A 22,346-nucleotide genomic window follows, 5' to 3' on the forward strand; every position below is an offset into this window, starting at 1 on the left:
TTATCGAAGAAGTATCGAAATCACAATTCTTGATGTGGTATCGGTATCGAAACAATAATTTTGGTATCGTGGCAACTACACTAGTCTAATTTCTTAGGATATGCGCAAACAATACTTTGGGTTTTCGCACCGGCAGCAATGAATCAACATAATCAGTCGAAAGGAGAGGACAGCACATCATGGGGAAGTGTTGTTTTAATTGTCATTATGGATTTGATCTGGTGTTTTACAACCGCATAATGGGTGTGATGTAGGTCTTAATTTTCATGTAAGTGGTCTTAAAAAGGTCTTAAAGTCTTATTTGGGGTGGTCAAACCTGGGGAAACCCTGTAATGGAAAGAAGATACCGAAGGCTTTTTTGCCATATTGAGTCAGCTTTACTTTCTTGTCCATAACTTGTCTAGGTTATGACACATTTTATTGTTCTTTGTCCTTTGGACAGTGCCTGATGAGCTCAAACAACAAGGCTTTGAATCGGTTTACACCAGATTTGCCCTTCAATGAGACTGTGTGACATGTTCCAGCAATACTCATCACTTAAACCTCACTGATCACAGGAGAAATGTTCCTGTTGAAACCCACTATCAGAACTAAACAAGGCAACGCTGCATTTAGTTGTTATGCGTTCTGACTATGGAGCCAGCTCCCAGGTGACAAAAAAAATTGCCCAAATTACTTTTTTGACATCAGGACTCTGAACTAAACTATTTTCAGATGGCCTTTTTTTTTACACTTAATAGGCTTAGTCCAACCAAAACAAGGTTTTGCCTAGTGGTAAGCTGGATAGGGGTTAATCCTAGCCTGACAATACAGTTTACTCACTAGATGAGGTGAGGGAATTCAACAAACTTGTTTAAGCTTGACAAATATATCAATACAATCTGTTTTTCAATTGGGCAACATATAGCAAATGTGAGTGGTAGCTATCACATCCCCCATTCTGTGTTTAAGTGATTAATAAGGTGTGTCTGATCTTTCAGGGCTTAAAATTCATTTTTCAAAATGGGGGGGAATTCCCCCCTTAGGTTATTCATGTAGGGGGGATTTACACAATTTGGGGTCGATTCTGATACCAAGTCAAGAATTGCGATTTCAATACTTCGATACTTTTTTAAAAAAAGTGTTTGATTTTGGGGGCCCCACCACCCTGATGTCATCAGTAATATATACTGTAGTGGGATCATTCACAACAGTGGACATCCTAGATTCTGCTTGACTCTCTCCACACACACAAACACACACTGAAAATGATAGCTTATGTGATATGTTTCTATCATATATTTTTGAATTCATATAGAGTGTATTTATTTAGTAATGCATTTTTTAAAGTATAGCATTTTACTAGTAATTACTACTAGCTAAACATATTTAGTCATTTGAATGCCTCATATTGACATTTAACCTATAACACTTAGGCATATCTTTAATGTGGTGTGTAGGTCCAATTGAGTGCACATTGGTGATGAGTAGGTGTAATTGAGTGCCTGTCACTTTAAGAAAATACCTGAGAGTAATTCTATGGAGTAATTAGCCCCCTTCAACCTGACGGTTTTAGGCTTTAGTCGCTAGTGAATAAAAGTTGTGCATAGTGCGGTATGTGTATGCAAATCATTATGTTTTCTATGTCATTAGATACAATAAATGTTCACATGTCGAAGACAATCTTTCTGGGATCAAGTGTTGACGTGACCTGAGCTAGCAGGATAGTTACCAAGGAGCTCTTTCCAGATGTAAAAGTTTGCCATGGTAAGCGTAGCCTATTTTGCGTAAAAGCAAAAAGTGGTTCTCTCTCTCTCTCTGTGTGTGTGTGTCGTCTGCATGAGGCTATGTTCAATTCAACTCGGTAGTTGATCAGTCCGGTCAATAGCACCGCATTCCACGCCTCTTAATGATTAGGCTATATTAACGTCATCAGACAGGCTGTAAAAGTGTATGCGGGAATTTCTCGCATTATGATGGCTAGAGTTGCGGGACTTGAACAAATTATGCGCAATACCCGCAATCCCGCAGTGAAATTTAAGCCCTGTCTTTGTGCTGTATCAAAATTCCCACAGTTATGAAAGCAGACGGTCAAACAAATGTCTTACTTTGTATTTTTGAGTGGCTCACAAACTAACAATGTTCTATTTTCTGCTCTTCTCTCCTCCTCCCTTTGGTTGGTTCCACCACCAGGATAAAAGAGCATGAATTGACCAGCCCACACTTTCATCCACCATTGTACACAGTATGGCGCAGCTTTGGCACAAGTTCAGTTTGTTTATGTTATTGTTTATTAGTTCATTTCTCCATGTTGTATGATTTATAGATAGACTTAAATTGTCATTGTGCAGTTGGTCCGCACAATGCAATTTGCTTGTGCAGCTTTTAAAAATAATACTCACATACACACTCCACACACACAAAAAATAAAAATAGGAATACACATTATAAAAAGAACATATCAAGGCATTAACATGCTTCCATTGCTTGAAGTCCATTTTAAAAGTGCAACTGTGCAAGCTCCCATTGCTTAAAGTCCATTTTTAAAAAAATACAACTGTTTTGCTTTGTTTTATAAAATAAAAAGTTTGAAATGCTATGGAGTGCCCTATTTTTTGACCCTCAAACTGATATCTCAATTGTAACTCCTACTTCTCAACAGTTTCTCATTGCAATGTCTCCTCATTTGCTCTATTATTTCTCCTAAGGAGAAACAAGTTGTAAATGAGACTACACTCAAACATATAAGAGATCTCCATTATTTCTCCTGCTTCTCAAACTAATATCTCTTATGTGACTCCATCTGCTCTATTATTTCTCCTAAGGAGAAACAAGTTGTAAGTGAGACTACACTCAAACATATAAGAGATCTCCTGTATTTCTCCTGCTTCTCAAACTAACATCTCTTATGTGACTCCTACTTGTCTTATTGCTATGTGTCTCATCTTTTGCTTGTTTTATTTCTCCTAAGGCAAAATTAGGAGAAATAATTGTGACAAAAGTAATACTTAAATGATCCTTGAACAGGTATGATAAGGGATCAGATTCCAAAAATAATTCAGTGGAAATGCATGAATACCTGTTCATTCTTACTCGTCGCTCGACTTATCGTGACTAAATTCAAGATGGCTGCAAACGCTAAACGTGAAGATACTGTCTGGATAAATCGTCTTGTAAGTAAACTACCAGTGCTTTTTCAAAGTTCTCAATGTCTCGTTTTAAATGTCAGGGCCCTTGGAAGTCTACCAATGAAGTGTGGAGATACATTGAGCCTCGTAAATGGGTGTAAAACAGTGATTTATTTGCATGGCTAGCCGATGCGAAGCACCACTATTGAAAAAGCTGTTGGTAGCATCGGCTAACTAAGCCAGATTTTTGGAGTGCAGGGGACAAGCCGAGATGGGTTATGAGACATACGTTCACACTCGGTATCATGTTTCAATACACTTTAGGTCAATATCACACCGGAATTCTCCTTTAAATCTGTAGATTTGTAAGACTCAATCTGTCCATTTCTTTCTACAAAACTCATCAGAAGTCATAATTTGGGTTATTTTTTAAATAGTCCTTACGGGGGAGTATGCCCCCTGAACCCCCTTAGCTTAGCTGAGCTACCAACTTTCTGAAGTGGGCAGAGGGGGCCTTTTCATGTTTATGCCCAAGGGGACCAGTGGCTCATAATCCGTCCATGCTTAGGAAAGATATTATAGGAATCTTACTTTGGGACATATCATTGAAGTACCATAAAACTGTAGGCTGGCTACTAAAACAACATAAAGGGCAACAGTATTATAGGTATTACAGAACGTCAGATGTATTATACACTACTATAGAAATCTTATTACTACAATTCTTTTTTTTGAAAGGGTTATCAGAGAGCCTTTGCTGATTTTCTTTGAGTTTAGTTTCCTTTGAACTGTAATTTCTCATGACCTGAAGTGGGGGAACAATATCAACCTCATCTCCAACTCAAAAGGCCCAGCAGATAAAATACTTGCTGTGGCAACTGAAGAAGCACGGTTTGCCACAGGAGCTGCTGATAGGCTACTCTGCAGTCATTTGTCCTGTGCTCATCCATCACAGTATGGTTCAGAGCAACAACAAAAAAGGACAGAATCGGACCTCAGCTAACAGTGAAATCAGCAGAAAAGATAAAACCGGGGCTCCCTTGCCTTCCCCTCAGGACTCAGCGGGCAAGGAAATCACAGATGATCCCAACCTGGACACAACTCATCCCCTACACCAGGCTACAGAACCCTGCCGAACAAAAGCACCAGACACAGAAATATTTTTCCCCTCTTGCTATTAGCCTCTTGAGCTGACATCTTCTACCTCTGTTGTTCTCAGTACATCCACATACATTACATACATTGATTACTTAAATTCCAAATGGATAACAAACATCCTGGATTCTGACTGGAGTCTGGCAGAAAGGATGGGCAGTATTAATGATACATGTATTTCAAATACGTATTTTTAATACAAAATAGTATTTTGTAAGTATTTTATTGGGTTGAAGAAAATGGCTGCGTATTTTCCTGAGTATTGTTATGCTGGCATGTTGCCTTTGATATTGGGCAATTTATTTTTCTTGAGAACTTGATTCATCAGTAGGCAAATTAACATGATGATCCATCGGAACACATGGAACTGTGCAACATTGCTCTTGTTTGACTAGGATCACTATCAGTTAAGTTGTTGGCAGACTAGGACACTATAACGCACACAGGTTAAATTGTTGGTGGTGTTCCAGTAATTTGTTGTTTTGCACTCTGTCTTTAATCATTCTATGTTGTTTTTTATGTCTTTTAATTATTACTTTTAAGACATTTTTAAACTATTGCCCTTTTATGAGGGCAGGTTTTAAATTGTGCCGTACCCTGTCCAGCGGGTCTGAGCAGGGACGACATTGTATGCTTATGCACTTATGAATTACTAATTTATTCTGTATATTATTGTTCTTACGCCTTTTTATACCTTGTATTTTGACAGCCTCAGTGCATTACTGGCCACTATGCAAATAAGCCATGTGTAGAGATGGGATTTGTTGATGGTTAGTCTGTCCCCAACAGGAAATACAGTTTCTGACTAACTGCTCTATAAATAAACTTGACTTAAGTTCCTGAGTATTGTTGTTCTGGCACGTTCCCTTTGATATTGGGCAACTTATTTTTCTTGAGTACTTTAATCATTAGCATTGTTTGAAAACATTGCCGCTAAAGCAATATCAAGGGAATGCATTAAGAGACTTCATTTTCCGTATTATATGTCACCGTGTACCATGAGTTTGAAGTCGTTATTTTATAATATACATAGAACTGTATTGGGTTTCTTTAAGCCCACATTCTGTGGCTCTCAGTAGGTTCGGTGGTTAGTTTGTACCATTTGACAAGTTCAGTTTTTTTTTTCAGACTTTTTGAGTACATCTCTGCTGATTTATGGCATGTCTCGAAAAGCTGTTGCTCTCCATCAGTGTCCACTTAATCAACAGTCAGTGTACTGATGAAGGAATAGATTAAATAGACAGATATAGAAGGTTTGCAAAGTGATTGAATGCTCCCTAGAGTATTTTTAGTATTTTAAAAATAGAAAAATATAGTATTTTATTTTGATACATGGTGTGGCTAATTTATTAAGGTATTTGATCATTTATTTTAAAATACATGTTGATGTATTTTTGCCCACCCCTGTCTGGCAGATTGGGGGGCATCTTCATTACATGCTTCATTTTGACTCAATTAATGACCCCTTCAATTTAGGAGCATCATAGATGAAAGCAATCCACTTTAACACATAGGCCACCAGCTTTGATGAAAGCATCACACCATAGATGTATCAGCAATCCCTCAGGTACTGTAGGATCACGATGACCTGATGGCTTTCTAGGCAGCAACTGCAGTGAACTGTTTCACAGTGCTTACCCATCTATGGTCTAGAAGATCCTTGTCTATGTCCTTGGCTTTTGTTAAGTTGTTTTGTGTGTGTGTGTGTGTGTGTGTGTGTGTGTGTCTCACTCAAAGCATGAGCTGTATTGTCAGTGAGGAGCTAGACGTCATCTGCCACTACCTGAGCGACCGACTGTGACTGCGACAGATGCTGGAGAGACTATTCCAAAATGCATTAATAACATGGGGCATTCGACGCAGCATGTTATTACCAGACCAGTTATCACAAGTCGATCACAACCAAACGAAGCACATTTGACCCACCTGCAAGAATCTGCGTCGGAGTGTAGCCTGGTTATTTTGGCTACCCATGCGCTAGGACCGTGGGGAAGTAGCCTAACCTGTGCTGCTGAGAAACAGTGTGCATTTATTCACATGTAACCACAACAGTGTTTGTCATTGCACTGCAGAAGTGCAAGTGCTAGAGACTCAGGACTCAGGATAAGGAAGTTGAACTAGCGCTTTAGCAAAGAATTGCGAAAAGATAATCTATCATTTTGGTTACACAGTAAAAATTAAACGCAAAGGACGCGCTATGGGAGGATTCCATTCGGTACCTCAAGATCATAGATACAGAGACTTTGCCGACAAGACTGGATGTAAGTATGACAGGATAATTAACGAATCGTCACTTAGAACTTTATGATGTCTAAAGCATGTTACAACACTTGGTTATTTAGTGAGGTGTTGGATAATGGTAGCCTAATGTAGGCTACAAGCGTCAAGGTATGTAAACCTGATGTTAAACTTTACCAATATGATATGATCATCTAAACTCGATCTCTGAAATTAAAACTGTATGAACATCTTTTTTAAACTCTTCAAAGGCTTTTGCGACCTATTTAGATCCCTGTCAGCGACTGAGAACAGGCTAATGTTTTGGGGACATGCTTTGCTACTGCATATCTTAGAACTATTTTTGGATCATGGGACCCCTTGTCCAATTTAAAGTGCTAAACAAATACATTTTCATTTTCGCGAAAACATTGTAATGGAAAGATGCCCTTGCATCGGTACGTGAGATGAATAATGGATAGACCTTTTCTCGACAGGAACACTTTTAAGAGTGTTATACAACCCTAGAGTGCCAATCTTAAAAATTCATGATGCAAGCAAGTTTATTTCTTTACATAAACACATCTGCTTTAACAAGACACAGGTATCTCTTGATTGTATGGACTTATTATGATTATCTGACTTCCTGGTGTAACATGATCGCCAGCTGTCACCTTAATTCTTTAAAAAGACTGCTGTCTCCCAACATTAAACAGCCCAAAGCAGAACTGGTTCTGAACCTAATCTCTTTAGAAGTCTTCTAACCAGCTCATTGCTGAAGACCTCTCTCATAACAAGTTCCTCTTGACCAGTTCAGAGCCACCTGTTTGTTTACATGTATTTGAATAATGTTTCCATCTCAAAGCATGCCACCTGGCTGTCCCAACTGAATCAGCATTGTATTTGAAAGCTAATGACCTTGCAACTGGCAGTGTATGTTTCAGTGCTCTGAAACATTGTCTTCCACGTGTGTGCTTGCTTGCCTTTATATGAGTGTATTTGTGGGCAGAGATCTCTGCCTCTGATTCTATGGGGGAGTGTGGTGGAGCACGGCCTCCATTAGTCAGGCCCTCCTCCTTATCTCCCCCCCACGGGTCCTTCCTCTGAGGCTGCAGAAGAGCAGTCTTGCCAGCTTCTCTCTGCATTAAGATGTCACCAAGGTTTATCTCAGGAGGAGAGCTGCACTGTTTGGGATTTTGTTTGGGCCAGAGATGTGGTTTAAAAGATTAACCCTCAAGTGGGGAAGGATTTAAAATCTTACCTCCCTCTATCAACAGCAGGACATAATAGTCCTCTCCTGCAGAGATGGACGTAGGAGGTTATCCTTACTCGTGAGAGCTTGGCTTGATCATCTGTTGGTCATATGGTCAGCATGAGGCTTTATGAAAATATGTTGCTACTATCCCATCATTGGACCCCGTCTGTTCTCCTCTCTTTCCTCTGAACGTATCCCCTTGGTCGAGGAATAATGCTGTGAACTCAGAGAAAGCATAAATTGAGAGCTAATCCTATCTTCACAGTTTGACACTGATACAGTAATAAATAACATATAGAATGATTTTATACATTGAAACTGTATTCACATTTAATAGTTGTATGTAGTTAGTATATTTGAAAGCAATTGTCATTGATAGGGAGCTCTGTAGACAATGCAAATAAGCACTCAAACTTGAAAAGCCAGTTTTTGGCATATTATAAAGTTTGATTCTGCAGTGCATTTTCAGTCAGGTATCCTCATACACCATAGATGTATGTTGTTGCAGTGAGACACCTTGTTAACCTTAACAAACACTTTGAATGATCTTGGGTTCAATTAGTCTATTTTAAAAAGCTGAAGGATGAGCTCTCTGCCATGAAAAAAGGCCATATCATTGCCTGAGCATGACCAGTATTACCTGTTCCAATGAACAAGAACCATCTCTTCAAAGCTTTTTAAAAAGATTTTTGTTTGTTTGTGGGTGACCTGCCCACATTGTATTGTTTGTTTGCATGCCATTCATTGTGGTTGGAATTTCGTAAAGTATTTTTAAACCATTGGCATATTACAGCATTATACAAGATTTTTTATTGTGGTAGATGTTGTGTCCTGTAAAATTAGATTTCTTTATAAAGTTCACAGTCCTATTTGATCAAAATAGAAAACAAGCAGCCTTTTAAGATAAAAGGGTTTGCATGACTCACACACTTAAATCCTTGGATTTCCTTCAGCAGTTCACAACAAAGATCTGTCTGTGCACTGTTCCCTGAGGATCTTCTCTTCCTCGTTCATGTGTGCCTTTTTTCCTCAGTTTCTCTCGAGCAAATTGGGAACCTACACAATCGTTTCAAACAGCTGAGCCACAATGAAGACACACTTCGGTAGGCACCCTTAGTTTCTGAGCACACTAGACCCATTGCGTTGTTTTATATGTTTTGTAATATAATAACACTGTACATTTAGTGAATATTTATTAATTTAGTCATTGACATGGTCAAGGCTATTGTGTCCAAAAATATACTTTACACGACCAGAATATTATTTGCTGTACTTGTAGGAAAGATGACTTAAATAAAATCCCAGACCTCGCCTGCAATCCCATTCGAGCACAGATTATAGAGGCCTTCTTTGACAAAAGGTAGGGCTGTAGGTAAGACGAGGTGCTTTTCATGACTTTTATTGACATTGCAGACTTAAATCTGTTCCTTCTCTCATTCAGCTTTAACAATATACTGTAGCTATATACTTTAAGGTTTTGTGTCAAAAAAATTATATTATTGCATATTATTATTGACATTATTTTGTGGTGCCATAGGCTATGGCTGTCTCATTATGGCCAAAGTACACTGCCCATACAAAGAGCATCATATTGTAAGTGACATTTCATCTCTCTGTAGAAACTTTCAGTCCCATGGTGGGGGAACTGTAGAGGAGATTGGCTTTGAAGAGTTCCTCACTGTCATGTCATACTTCAGACCCCCATCACTGAATATGACTGAGGAGCAGCGTGAAGAGCTGAGGAGAGTCAAACTCCGCTGTAAGCTGCATGGACGAGTCATGGAACATAGTTGATCATGTTGTAGAACACGTGACTTGGAGATTTACAGATATTTTAGAACTAACCAGGAAACCTGTGTCATTAAAAATAGACCTCTTTGTTTTCATTCCAGTTTTGTTCAACATGCATGACACTGACAACGATGGAACTATAACCCTGGAGGAATACAGACATGTGAGCCAGCTTTCTCACACTTACTTATTTGTGTGTGTGTGTGTGTGTGTGTGTGTGTCAGTCACATTATTGCAAATGTTTTATACTACAATTGCACTAAAATACTACAATTGTACTACAAAGGCACTACAATTGTAAATAGACCATGAACACATTTACATTAATATTTAGTTATTTTGCTGACGTTTTTATCCAAAGCGACTTACAAAAAAAGTGAAAATAAAGATACAGTGCGACTAGGACCTGTTAGTGCAGCATTATGCAGCAATAAGTACTACTCGCATATAATCGAATGACAGATCAAGTTAAGCTGAAGAGGTTGAAGTTGTCTCTTTCTTTAAATATCTGGGGGTGCACATCTCAAATGGGCTGGAATGGAGATACAACACAACATGCCTCGTTAAGAAAGCACATCAGCGGCTTTATTTCTTATGCAAGCTGGTCTGTGTCCTGCCATACTCACCTCCTTCTACAGGTGCGGAGTGGAGAGCATCCTCTCCTCCTGCATTACGGTGTGGTATGGCAGCTGCTCTGCTGCAGACAAGAAGGCACTGCAGCGAGTGGTTAAGCTGGCTCAGCGGACCATCAGCTGCAGCCTACCCACCACTGAGGACATATACACCAGCAGGTGCAAAAACAGAGCCTCCCTCATCATGAAGGATGACACTCATCCTGCACACAGACTGTTTGCCCCCCTCCCATCAGGCAAGAGGCTACGCAGCATCGAGGCAAAGACAACCAGACTGAGGAACAGTTTCTTTCGATCTGCTGTTAGACTGATAAATTCATCACCTCTGCTCTGATCTGACCATAGACTGCTCCCGACACACAGCACTTTAGTCATGAATTACTTATGGACTTGAGCACCCTGAACACTGATGTCATTTACTGCGATAACGATAGATATTTCCTTCTTCCATAATTCATTTATTATATTTGTTCACTATTTTTAATTGTTTTACTATTTTTATTTATATTTATTGGGGGTGGGGGTGGGTTGCTTTGTTTATCAACTGGGATTAAAAACTACCGTACTAAATTTTGCTACTACATGAAAATGTAGGAGTGACAATAAAGCTTCTTGAATCTTGAAAGTTAAGTCAAGAGAAGAGGGATAGTCTAGTGGTGAGTGCTAGATTAAGTATGTCCAGACTAGAAGAGTTGGTTCTTAAGGAGGTTTTTGAAGATAACACAGGTGACCAACCCCGAGTTGTTGTTTTTTCCCCCACACAGGTGGTGGAGGAGCTGCTCTCCCGAAGTGGTGCTCTGTGCAGAGAGACAGCCAAAGGCATTGCAGACGCTGCCATGCTGGAGGTGGCCAGCATCTCGATGGGGCACATGGTACAGTGTCTTTTGCTTTACCTCTTCTAAAATGAAAAGGGTGTATACAGTCATTCAACTAATTCTAACTATCAAGAGTATAAACTTTCAGGTCCTTAGTTAAGCTTATACTCTTTTTGCTTTAGGAGCCAGATGAATTCTATGAAGGGATCACATTTGAACATTTTTTGACGGTTTGCAAACAACTCTACTTGATTCTGTTCAAACTTGTCTTCTACTTTCCATGAAAAAGTAAAAATAAGTTTTGCATTATATTTTCTGGATAACAACAGAATGCAAGAATGTAAAGATACAACCACATAAACCACATGGGGCCACATGAGTTGTGATCATTAATCATGGGGGTATAGCTATTTGTTTAAGATGTCATGTTGTTCAATGATTATTAACAGGATATTATTGCTGGGTGAACATCTGTTGATGTTTCCTTTTCTTATCTTCCATAATGTTTGAAATTCAGTTCACCTCCTGTGCACATATTTACATGCATGTAATTTCTCACTAGATCCTGAAGGGGATTGAGATTGAGAGCAGAATGCACATCCGATTCTTAAACGTTGACACCACCGTCCTCTGCAAGTGAACACGGCCCTCCTCCCATGACAGCAGTACTGTTACATGAAGTACACTTTTTGGGTGTATAATAATGCACACTATAGACTCGAGTCATCTTTCTCTGCATTATGCAAATGTGTCAGATATGATGATGATGGTTTTGTTTTAGTGGATATGACCAATATTTGTTTTAGATATAGTCTAGTAGATGAGTACAAATTGGAAGCATTTTCAAGAAACAGGGTGATCCAGTTCAAAACCAGATTGATAGTGCTCTATATATTATATATACTATTATCTTGCCTATATTATATATATATATATATATATATATATATATATATATATATATATATATATATATATATATATATATATATATATATATATTTATATTTATACACAGATTGCCTTAATGTAGTAGCAGCAGCTGTTTTCAATGGGACCACAGTTCCAAGTCTTGGGGCTCACTTAGTTTAAAATTTGTACTTCCACCTTTACCCTCCAGGGGGTACTGTTGGTCTTCAGATATACGCCACAAAATACCACAAGTGGGGGTTAAATTGAATCCCATGAAATTAATTCCTTTGCTTAATGTTTGTACTTATTAACAAGGCTAACATAAAGCCATGACAGTGTGACATCAAACAATTTTGATTGTAACTGAAAAATATGCTGTTGGATGTCCTAAGACTATAAGTGAGATTTACACATGTAAGACATTAGCAGCACTGTTCAGTAACAGTAACCTGTTGAAAAAACACTTAAATCCAGTGTCAATTCCAGTTCTATTCACATTGACTCCACAACAGCATCGCCAAAGAATGACTGAAAGCTTTGAAAACTGTGACTGTGTCTAGTTAATAATTACTTTTCTGCCTCTAAAATAGGTAGAATTTATATATGCATGCTTGGCTATGACCTATTAAATATTCTCATACCAAGTCAATAGGTTACAGCACTTATCTATGCAACTACATGTAGTATGATAACTCGAGATATCAGAATAATTCTGCTTGTTCACATTCATCTGAATGTTGCTTAAACTATCGAGTCTAGCTTTACAATGGAAAACTGATACACAAATCATGTTTTACCAGTGGTCCCCAAACTTTTTCTTCCGAGGGCCAGCACACTATGCCTGGCTCTAAGAGAGGGCCAGAGACTCAGAGTATATCAACCATAAATAGCTTAGTGCTTTGAACAACAGCAGTCTACCTTAGTTGAATATTCCATTACATTTAATCATAGGCTACTGCAATTAAATACCATTGCTAGCTGTGTTTATGTTGCCACCATGCCATATCAGTGTAAAATGTAGCTCAAATGAAATAATACTAATAAAAAGACTGTTTCTTTGCATACACAGCTCAAGTTGTGAACAAGCAATATCCTACAAATAATTTAAAGTTATCAAACTATGACAGTTTTATGAAGTGCTGTCAAACACATCTGAAATGACCACCATTCTAACTTTCACTCACCTGATGAGAACTTTGAACTCTGTATGAACATTTGAACGTGTGAATAAAAAATAGAAATAATTATCCCAGAAAGTCCCAGAAATATGACTTGAATAAAAGTTAGTTAGTTATTAACAAATAATTGATAAACGTTTAGAATACTTTGAGCACTGATGCAGTCAGCATAGGCCTCTTACATTGTTTGCAGGTAGGCCTACATTTCATTCCGTTTTCGATGGCAAACGCGAAACAGCGCCAAAACAACCACCAGTGGGCAAAAGGAGTATTACATGTGTACTGTTAAGACTCGCCATAGAGAATGAATGGGGAAATTACGGAGGTTATAGTTTGACGATCAAAGTCAAGTCTGACTGTCTGACGATGTCGTACTCCTATAAGAGCCACATGCTATATACCACGGACATGTTTTGGGGGGCCACCCAAAATGAGTTGGCGGTCCGTAGTTTGGGGACCACTGTTTTATACTAATACTTCAGGATAACCTTTGACTGTAAGAGGCACTGACTGCACCTCTGATGATTGATCCTTTAGACAGGATGAAGACTGTAGTTCACACTTCCCTGATTGTATGCTATACCAAGTGATATTAAATGCAATGAAATGTGAAATGCACATCAAATTGTGTTTATTTTTCTTCAGCATTCCCAGTGTGAGGCTGTACTGCTATCCATTTGTGCGTGCCAAATGCAGAATGGTGTGCTAACCCCTATGGAATTTTATTTATTTGTTTATCATAAACAGATTCATTAATGGAGGTTATCCTAAATCATAAAATTTCTCTAGAGCGGTACAGCTCCATTTTGCACTTAACCAGATTGATTGTAGAAATTGAAGAAATTATAGAGCACAACCCACATTCTTCCATGTGTATTGATTTTTCCATTTTTTGTGGCCTAGTATGGCAGTACGAAAATGTGTCATTTCATGATACTTTTATGTTACAGGTTTCTGTACATCAGGCTTCCACCATAACCAAGCAGAAGCCAGAATTGTTAGGTGGCAAGAGCAAACATCCTTTTCATGTTACCCCTCATCATTCCATCACTACTTACAACAAATTCATGATTGAACTCTGATTCAATGATGGGGGGCTTTCTATTTTAGATCCAACTGAAAGGGCATGTCCTCATTGCGACCTTTCCAACCCATACAAAGGGTTCTCAGCACACATTGTATAATGCATGCAAATGCTGCCACCAGTAGGTGACAGAGTGAAATGCTGTGTCTGAGAGAATTTACCATATTACCTCATACACCCCCAAACTGCAGGCGGAGTTGGGACCCAACCCAAGAGAGTTCAGCATTAGGATTATTATTTCTGTGGAAGGCCTCTTTTGCATTCAATAATTTACTGACCCTTTACATGTATTATGCAAGGGTTTAGCCCATGCCCTACATTGGTTTTGGTCACTGTAGTCAAATTTGTGCCAATGTTTTATCAGCTCCTCCAGATCGTTTTTAAAAAAAAGCAAATCTCTCTATCGTGCAGTGCATGCCTGCCTAACATTTGCCTGATTAACCATGAATCTGCAGCCTCCACCAATTCAAAACACTAGCATCCAAATCGACACTTTTGGCCGTCTAATCGATTTTTTAGCCATTCAACTACAGGTTCCTGAATGCATTTCTTCAACAAGAGGCTTCATGGCCTTAGATGGACAAAAGGATGTGTAACATTTTCCATGCCAGTTTCCCTCCACGATTTTCCATTGTTACTGGAGAAGAAAAGGTCTGTCTGGTTCTCTGCAGGTCTGGTCTTCTGTAAGAAGCTTATAGCCATTACCCCAGTCCTGTCATTAGTGTAATGTCCGTCATTTAAGAAACTACAAGTGGGTCAAAGACCAGGATTTACGGAAAGATTAAAGCCAAACTTTGACCCTCTTCCTAATCACCAGAAGTCTTTACTAAACCAAATTACTCAGCCAAGAAACTTCACCTGCTCAGATCAATTGTTTTTATTCTAGTAGCACTCACATACATGTTTAACACCTAATAGAAGAGGGTTGTATAATAACATCTTAAACATATCTTCTATAATATTGGTGATTAGAATGTCTTTGGCACACTGTAGTTTAGCAACTCAACCCCCAATTCAAGGCAAAAAAAAAAAAATACCGGCCAAAGTTTTGCTTCAAGTCCAAATGCCCGGGGACCAAACTCTGTCCTTTTCACCCTAGAAACAAGTGACACTTAAGGTAAAAGCAACGGTGCACGAGTGCAATTTTATAATCAATCTTTATTGTATTTAGAAATTTTGCGCAACAAATTTTTTGTCTTTCTTGAATCCGTTCGCACGGGGCAGGCTGAGAGGAGCTCAACCTGCAGCTGGACGCACTGTGCTGCGCAGGACGAGCTGACTGGCGGGGAGGACAAACATAAAGTGCATGTCAACGTTCTGTTCTGCTCTTTTTTTTTCTCTTTTTGTTTTGATAGAAAAAATGTGAAAACAGAGTGCAGGACAATCACATCCCCGGAGCTCGAGGGTGAGCTGGGGGGGAAAAAAAAAGCATGGCGATTCTTTAAAAAAATTCAAAAGATGATAAAAAAATAAATGAAACAAACAAACAAAGAAAAAGAAAAAACAAGAGTCTGGTGGGAATCCCTCAACCCAGGATGACGGAGGACTTCCCGCCGGGAGGGTTTCTCCTGCCGCCAGGAGTCCCAGCTGGTGCAGGGGGGGCAGAGCGCTCGGAGGCCTCCTCATGCTGGTCGTCCTCTGCTTCTAGGTAAACAGAACGAGTGGTGTCAGATGTCAGATCAGTGAATATGAGTGTGTGGGTGGCTGGAAAAAATACCATCACTTGTGTCCCTCCATGGCCCCACTTTAGTAGTTTGTTAGGTGCAGTGGCAGAGTAGATTTGGGATTATTGCTTGACTAAATATTTAAATAGTACAAAGCAACGGCACATTTTATGAAACTCCCATTCAGTGAGGAATACAGTCAAGTTTCTTCTGAACACGTCATTTTTGTTTAGGTTTCTACGTTAATGTCACACATGGAAAAGTAGTTCAGATGAAGAGTTGTGTTCGGGACTAAAGAAAGCTGACAAAGTTGCTAATAACATGGAATAACATAAGTAAGATATCAAGAGCTTACAGAGTTACACATGCTGTTGCTTCAGCATGAAAACTGTAATCACGTGTTCATATGGGTATTCAGTGCAAACTCATCCCTGTGGTTTGCTTTCTATTTCACACACAGCAATGCGGAAAAGTGAAGTCTATCCAAAGACTTTCATTAGGATAATAATTTTCAAATGGGTGTCATGCAGCGCCGTTTATAGAAAGGAATGCTCAGCGCACTCCTGATCTTCAGACAGCACATTACTTGTGCTCAAGACATGCAACAGTGCCACAGTGTCTCTCAGCGAATAAGATGTTTCACACAGAATTAAACACATTTAGGGAGTTTAAAGCATCTGAAATATACCTCTTATGAACATAATATGAAGACAGAATTATACATTTTAAGATAATTTTAAGAAATTAATAATTTTAAGATACTGAACTCACCATCATTAGGCTGCTGCTGATCTTCAACCTGAAAAACAAAGTCAGAGAGCCATGTAATTTTCAGAACTGCATACCAGGGACACCAATATGCCAAGACACCCACATGTTTTCTCAGCATTTTATGACACGGCATCGGCTGGTAGTATGACCCAGATTTCACTAAGGCTGCTCCAGCTCTCCCAATCAGAGCACAAATCTCACGACTATCCAAACCTGAGGTTTTTTTTTAAAGGAGCATCCACCATAATCCAACAACGATCACATGTATTGATGCCACCGGTGCTTGCATGGACTACAAGGGTGTAACTACCATCCAAATACATTGCAGAAGAGGAGTTAAATTGTCTCAAGTAAAAAAAGAACAGTCTTAAGGATATTAATTTTGGGTTTGACTAAATAAGGCAATCAATACACGCTCCTCAAATGAGTAGTACTATGAAATAAACAGTAATAAACACCAATGTTTTATGAAATTTTACCATTAGAGCTGTTCAAAGACCCATTAAATATGAAAACTGTTAAATAACACCTCTTAACCTTGCTAATTCAAATGACCCATCTTATCAGATGAAACGGACAGCGATGCAGCCATTTCAAGACCTACTGCAGTCTTTCTGCCTGGGGCCCCTGCTAGAGTACTTGGTGCAGTGTGATCACATACCAGGTCCCCAGTGAGGGAAAGGGCAAATGATGGCTAGAGGATGCACACCGGACACAGGCCAGAGGGTGTGCTCACCTGGATGTTGTTTCGGGAGGGCGAGGGTTCGGGCTCAGGTGCCGGTGGTGGTGCCAGCTCGGTGTAGATGGGTGCTTGGGGGCAGCGCCTCAGCGGAGCGGACGGTTCACCACACAGAACACCACTGGCCTCCCCTCCTGGACACACAGGCACATGAACAATTAGTCTACTGACACTCTACAACACAACACACATACATACACACACACATTCCACACTGAAACACACACACACACACAAACACAAACAGTGTGCTTAGATAGCTTTTTTAACAGAAACACACACACTGAATATACTCAGCTAAATGTAAGTCTGACACACACACACACGACAGGTTTATGACGGTCTGCTAAAGACCAGTCATGTTGACCTCAGCGCGTCTGTCTGATTCATCTTGCAGAGGCTGCATCACTTCCTTTGCGAACCAGAAAAGCCCCCCTCACAAAAAAAAGCAGACGCACACACAGGATGACTCGTGTTGTGGTCCAAATCCCAAACCCTGCATCCTGACAGAGGGCAGCACAGCTCAGAAATCACTTAAGACGCTCCTCAAACGACCACAACCCAAAGACAAAACAAATAAGCTGGCCTCCCTCTCCCCCCCGTCTTCACTGTACAGTATGTCCTACATATTGAAGCCTGTACAGTCTTACAACCCCCACACACACAGGAATACACACACAGGACAAGGAAGGAAAATACACAAGAGACTCCATTCACATATCGCCCCAGCCCTTGACTAATGAAGTTAACTTATTGCAAGGCAGCTCTGGCAAAACAATCAGCTCCTTCATGCTACCTCCTAGCATTAAGTCCTCTCGGTATCTCATCATACTCCCTGCAGTATCATCACAGACCCATTCCTCACATGACTTCTGTCTGCTGGGCACCCACAGGGGGTCAATATGCACAACCCTGGAGAAAAGGAGAGGCTGGAAAGTACCTGCTGAGGCAAATTTATCCAATGACTGAACACAAAGCAAACACGCACAGTTTAAATCTCTTCAACGGACTATTGTTCCACATTCTCTCACCCTCTTTTATTTAACAGGTTATTAATTTTACAAGACATAACTTAAATGGCCAGTCTAAACTATACCTTAAGGAGATTTCAAATATGCATTTGCTCATTCCATAACATAGCGAAGGCATGTAGCCCTGTAATTAATGCCTATGTGCTTGAACTGCACCAAAATAACACCTGCTCACAAAAACATGATTAAAACACAAAACCTAAAACCGTCTCTCTATACCAAACTTCTGTTAACTTAATTCCATGACTACTTTTCTTTTCCGGTCCTTTACCATCAACATAAGAGGCAAAGATCAATGCAGATCTGTCATCATCCGCGTGTTTACAATGTCAGTTGAGACACACATGACGTTCAGAGATTAGCCGTACCCGATGACCGGGAAAAAGTCAGAATCAAAATAGAAAGAGTGAGACGAGAGAGAATAGATAGAAAGAAAGAAAGAAAGAGAGACAATATGTAAGGACAGAGGTGACATACTAGGTGATCATAGCAAGATCAGAATGCCAGTGGAACCACAAGAGCACAGGAGTCCCAGATAAGGGCAAAATAGGACAGGTGTACCATGTGAATGTCAGTAGTTAAAGGTAGATGGTCAGCAAACAGTGCCAGATCAGGTCTAACAGGTTAGGAGTAAAAAAGGTGAGATTTCAAAGGGTTCTGTTTGTGAGGCTACCAGGTGGGTTGTTCCTGCGGTGAGCGTGGGGGTCATCCGGTTCAGCAAAGATGTTGGAGGCCATCTTATTCTTTCGGGCAGGTTTCTCCTCGTCTGTGCCAAAGCATATGTTCGAGGCTCCACCGGGAGGTCGCAACACCCTGTCAAGACCAGTAATTATTGATCAATACTCATTTGACAGTCCATGGGAGTCTACCGCACAGCCCTTCCCTGCTGTGTGGGAGAGGCATACCAAAGTGGTTACACAGCAGAAAGGACAGGAAGGCACATATGCAAGTACACACAGTGCACATGACAACACGCAGCATTAGCTGCTGAGCCGGATCTCTCACGGGAAGGTCTGCTTCCTTAAGCCCCTCCACCAGACACACAGTTTCAACCTACTGACTGAAGCCGACCCCTGTCTGCAGGCTGGTCGGCAGCCAATCAGAAATTCCCAAGCACTTAGTCGCAGGATGGCTTTCATTCCATACCGTCCACAAACGGAAAACAATGGATTCGCGATTATACAAAAGTGAAAGACTAAAAAATGCTTTCGGATCCGACTCATTATTAGACAAACGTGGCGACTCGAATGGTGATGACTCGACAGAGGACATTTTTGCGACCCCTCCCCTCAGCCCTCTTTTTAATTCAGCAGCTGACGCTCAGCAGCTGTCCGAATAAGGCATGCCACAACTTTCCACCATATCAAAATGTCGATCAATTTATGCTAAGGCTAAAGGTTAAAAAATCGAAAATATAACATTGGAAGCAGTTGATTTCAAAGCCTAACAATAATGACAGAAATCGGGCCGATCCTCCAGATGAGATGAGCTCAAGCTTTTCCAGTCGGAAAGCAGAAAAAGCCATTTTCGAGACCCCACCCCACAATGAAACGACAATTATTTCACATTAGTACAGCAATAAATTACACAAAACCGAAATAAATTAATAGACGACTACAGCCTGATCCAATCAATAGTCTTAAGATGGGCAGTATGAATTCTAACGTTAAGTTAGCTTTAGTAAAAAGGCGTACGAGTTTGTGTTAGCAAACCAAGTCAGTTTGCTCGACCTACATCTCTGGAGCTGGAGGCTGTTTCTCAAGCCAAGTAACGTTAAGGGAAACGATTAAGACAGCTAAAATGGCCAGATTAATTAGTTAATTCATCGAACAAACATAGCTACAGTTTAGCAAGATACCTATCTGAAATACACGAAGATGTGCCACATGAAATCCCCAAATGGCTAAAACGAGCCATCACTAGGTTAGCTTGCACCATATTTAAGATAAGGTAACTTAATATTAGGCTTCCTCGGAAAGGCAAAAGTGTTGATTTATAACATTTAATCCCTGCTAATGTCAATCAACTGGCACCAGCTTTTACTTTCTACGCGTTAAACTCTAACAACTTGTGTCCACTAGTATACCTATTTGAAGAATAGAGAATTGCCGCATGAGTCAGTGGCGTTTTTAAGCAGCTTCAAACTGTTGATCATGTAAACACTGTAAATAACAGGTTTCTTCAATGAAAACAGGTGAAGTATCGTATGTCAGACAAGCAGTGATTGTAGCTAAAACAAAGGTTAGCAGGTGAATGTTAGCGAGCGTGCATTAAGGGTCAGTAGAACTGATGATGGCCAACATACAGTATCCTTAGGACATCACCAGCTAACGGTTCATACCCCAGGTTAGTATTTGGTACCCGTTAGTTCTAGTTATCAAACTAGACATACTGCAATTCACTGGAAATGCACATAACAGTATGCATAGTGGGCGTTTCTAAACTATACATATAGCTAATGTCTTTACGTTATTCATCTCAATGTCATGGAAACTGGCAATAGACTAACCTTACTTTGTCATTTATTTCTGATACAATAATTAATCAAATAAAAATCAGTTTGGGTTACCGCTAAGCTGACGTTACCGCCAGTGACACCATATCTGTAGCTGGCAGTTTTACAATATTTCTCCTTAATGGTCAGCTTTGTAGAAATAAAGGTTAAAGTCATCGTAACGTTAACGTTAGTCCCTCTGACCAGCTAGCTGACATTACAAATGTATGTTGAAATAAAGCTAGCATTTAAAAAAAATGAGGGGGGGACAAAAAGTTTTAGGTCTATGCACGTAGCTGCTATCTTCTGAACATATAAAAATCAATTTTCTGACGAACATGCCAGGCACTAGAACGCACTGAAAGGCTAATTAGTTCGCAATACAGTCAACGTTAACGTTACTGTTAACGTTACTTGTCTTCTGGAGTCAAACTCAAGAGGATAGCGTTAGCTGTGGCTACCATTTTCTTTTGTTTGTTTCAGAATTCTTCATTTACCTGGAACTACTTTTTGAACCAGGTTCCAATCCTTGAAAGGTGGTAGTGGTCGTCATGATGTCAATTGCAACGTTGAATAGTTCGTAAATCTATGAATTAGCTAGCTTTTAAATGGCAAATCCGTTCTCCTCAAATTCCGCATGGACTCCACCCGACTTCAGATAAGTGTAATCTGAGCACGGTAACGTCGCTCGTTGATCCAACTTTGCTCCGACCCACAGCACAAAAGCCCCAGCCCACAAGAATTCCAGACTGTTTGGTTGGTCAGAATTGAGGAATATCCGCTGTGATTGGATACATAATCTATCGTTCAAGGACACTGGTCACCAAACTCAAATCAAGAGCATTTTCTCCAAAGGTAAAGCACAGTGTGATGATGACAAAACAATGATCCTGTATTTCACATTAAATATAGGCACACTTGCATGCACGTGGCAACCTTAAAGTAAAGGGCTAAAATGTAGCACAGATTATGACTGTAGTTACTGAGTGCAATCAAGGTATAGTATCCAAATGGGTGAAAATCTAGTCTATCTGTCAGTCTTCACTGATAGACCTAGGCTACAAATAGACCGAGTGTTTCAATTTGACAGTTAATAGCCTAAATCTGCACCAGTACTTTTGTTTAACTCACACGTCTTTATTCCTAAAATAGGCCTACTGTTAAATTCTGCTGATATCAACTCAAGAACAGAAAGACCAAACGTGACCGAGTATATTTGATGATGTCAAGCCTTTACAATCTAGTAAATTTCACTGTTAGCCTTAATCACCTTTGCTTTATCCCTGTTGCATTCACTTGGTTTATCTAAGCTGGCATATGATTTAAAAAAAATGCTAGGCTACATGGTGTTTTTTCTTTCTTTCTCACAAACGATTCACTTCTTAAAGAACCTAATTAGCTTGTTAGGTCCGTGTCCAACTCCCCCCAAGATTTACCCTCCACCTCTCAGTGGCAGGACCATGTACAGTAGTTAACCCACAAAAGGCTAAAGAGGGATGGT

At 39.9% G+C, this 22,346-nt stretch overlaps 2 protein-coding genes across 4 annotated transcripts; one reads left to right on the plus strand and one right to left on the minus strand.

The window, feature by feature from the left end:
- The first annotated feature begins 6,078 nt into the window (after positions 1-6,078).
- tescb (tescalcin b) lies at positions 6,079-11,854 on the plus strand. 2 transcript variants are annotated; one of them, XM_048246294.1, is made up of 8 exons: positions 6,082-6,523; positions 8,768-8,837; positions 9,014-9,094; positions 9,354-9,493; positions 9,627-9,688; positions 10,922-11,029; positions 11,155-11,202; positions 11,535-11,854. In XM_048246294.1, exons 1-8 carry the CDS (start codon positions 6,460-6,462, stop codon positions 11,610-11,612), a joined length of 651 nt encoding a protein of 216 aa, XP_048102251.1. In that variant the 5' UTR covers positions 6,082-6,459; the 3' UTR covers positions 11,613-11,854. The 2 variants fall into 2 exon arrangements, with proteins under 2 accessions (XP_048102252.1, XP_048102251.1); XM_048246295.1 differs by lacking the exon at positions 9,014-9,094 and having other exon boundaries at positions 6,079-6,523.
- A 3,432-nt stretch (positions 11,855-15,286) lies between these two features.
- jpt1b (Jupiter microtubule associated homolog 1b) lies at positions 15,287-21,630 on the minus strand. 2 transcript variants are annotated; one of them, XM_048247066.1, is made up of 5 exons: positions 21,343-21,630; positions 19,025-19,164; positions 17,318-17,454; positions 16,582-16,609; positions 15,287-15,787 (listed from the first exon to the last, which is right to left on the minus strand). In XM_048247066.1, exons 1-5 carry the CDS (start codon positions 21,396-21,398, stop codon positions 15,672-15,674), a joined length of 477 nt encoding a protein of 158 aa, XP_048103023.1. In that variant the 5' UTR covers positions 21,399-21,630; the 3' UTR covers positions 15,287-15,671. The 2 variants fall into 2 exon arrangements, with proteins under 2 accessions (XP_048103023.1, XP_048103022.1); XM_048247065.1 differs by having other exon boundaries at positions 15,287-15,790; positions 21,343-21,612.
- Between the last annotated feature and the right edge of the window lie 716 nt (positions 21,631-22,346).

This window comes from Alosa alosa, chromosome 6 (genome assembly GCF_017589495.1).
Source record: "Alosa alosa isolate M-15738 ecotype Scorff River chromosome 6, AALO_Geno_1.1, whole genome shotgun sequence".
NCBI classification, from domain to species: Eukaryota; Metazoa; Chordata; class Actinopteri; order Clupeiformes; family Clupeidae; genus Alosa; species Alosa alosa.

Excerpts from the sequence above, each read along its gene's own strand:
- tescb (XM_048246294.1), top strand. The coding sequence starts at position 6,460 with ATGGGAGGATTCCATTCGGTACCTCAAGATCATAGATACAGAGACTTT. Across the intron at positions 6,524-8,767 it reads CTTTGCCGACAAGACTGGAT|TTTCTCTCGAGCAAATTGGG; the intron begins GTAAGTATGACA and ends TTTTTTCCTCAG. Across the intron at positions 8,838-9,013 it reads CACAATGAAGACACACTTCG|GAAAGATGACTTAAATAAAA; the intron begins GTAGGCACCCTT and ends CTGTACTTGTAG.
- jpt1b (XM_048247065.1), bottom strand. The coding sequence starts at position 21,398 with ATGACGACCACTACCACCTTTCAAGGATTGGAACCTGGTTCAAAAAGT. Across the intron at positions 17,455-19,024 it reads CCGCAGGAACAACCCACCTG|GAGGGGAGGCCAGTGGTGTT; the intron begins GTAGCCTCACAA and ends CTGTGTGTCCAG. Across the intron at positions 16,610-17,317 it reads CCTCCCGAAACAACATCCAG|GTTGAAGATCAGCAGCAGCC; the intron begins GTGAGCACACCC and ends TTTGTTTTTCAG.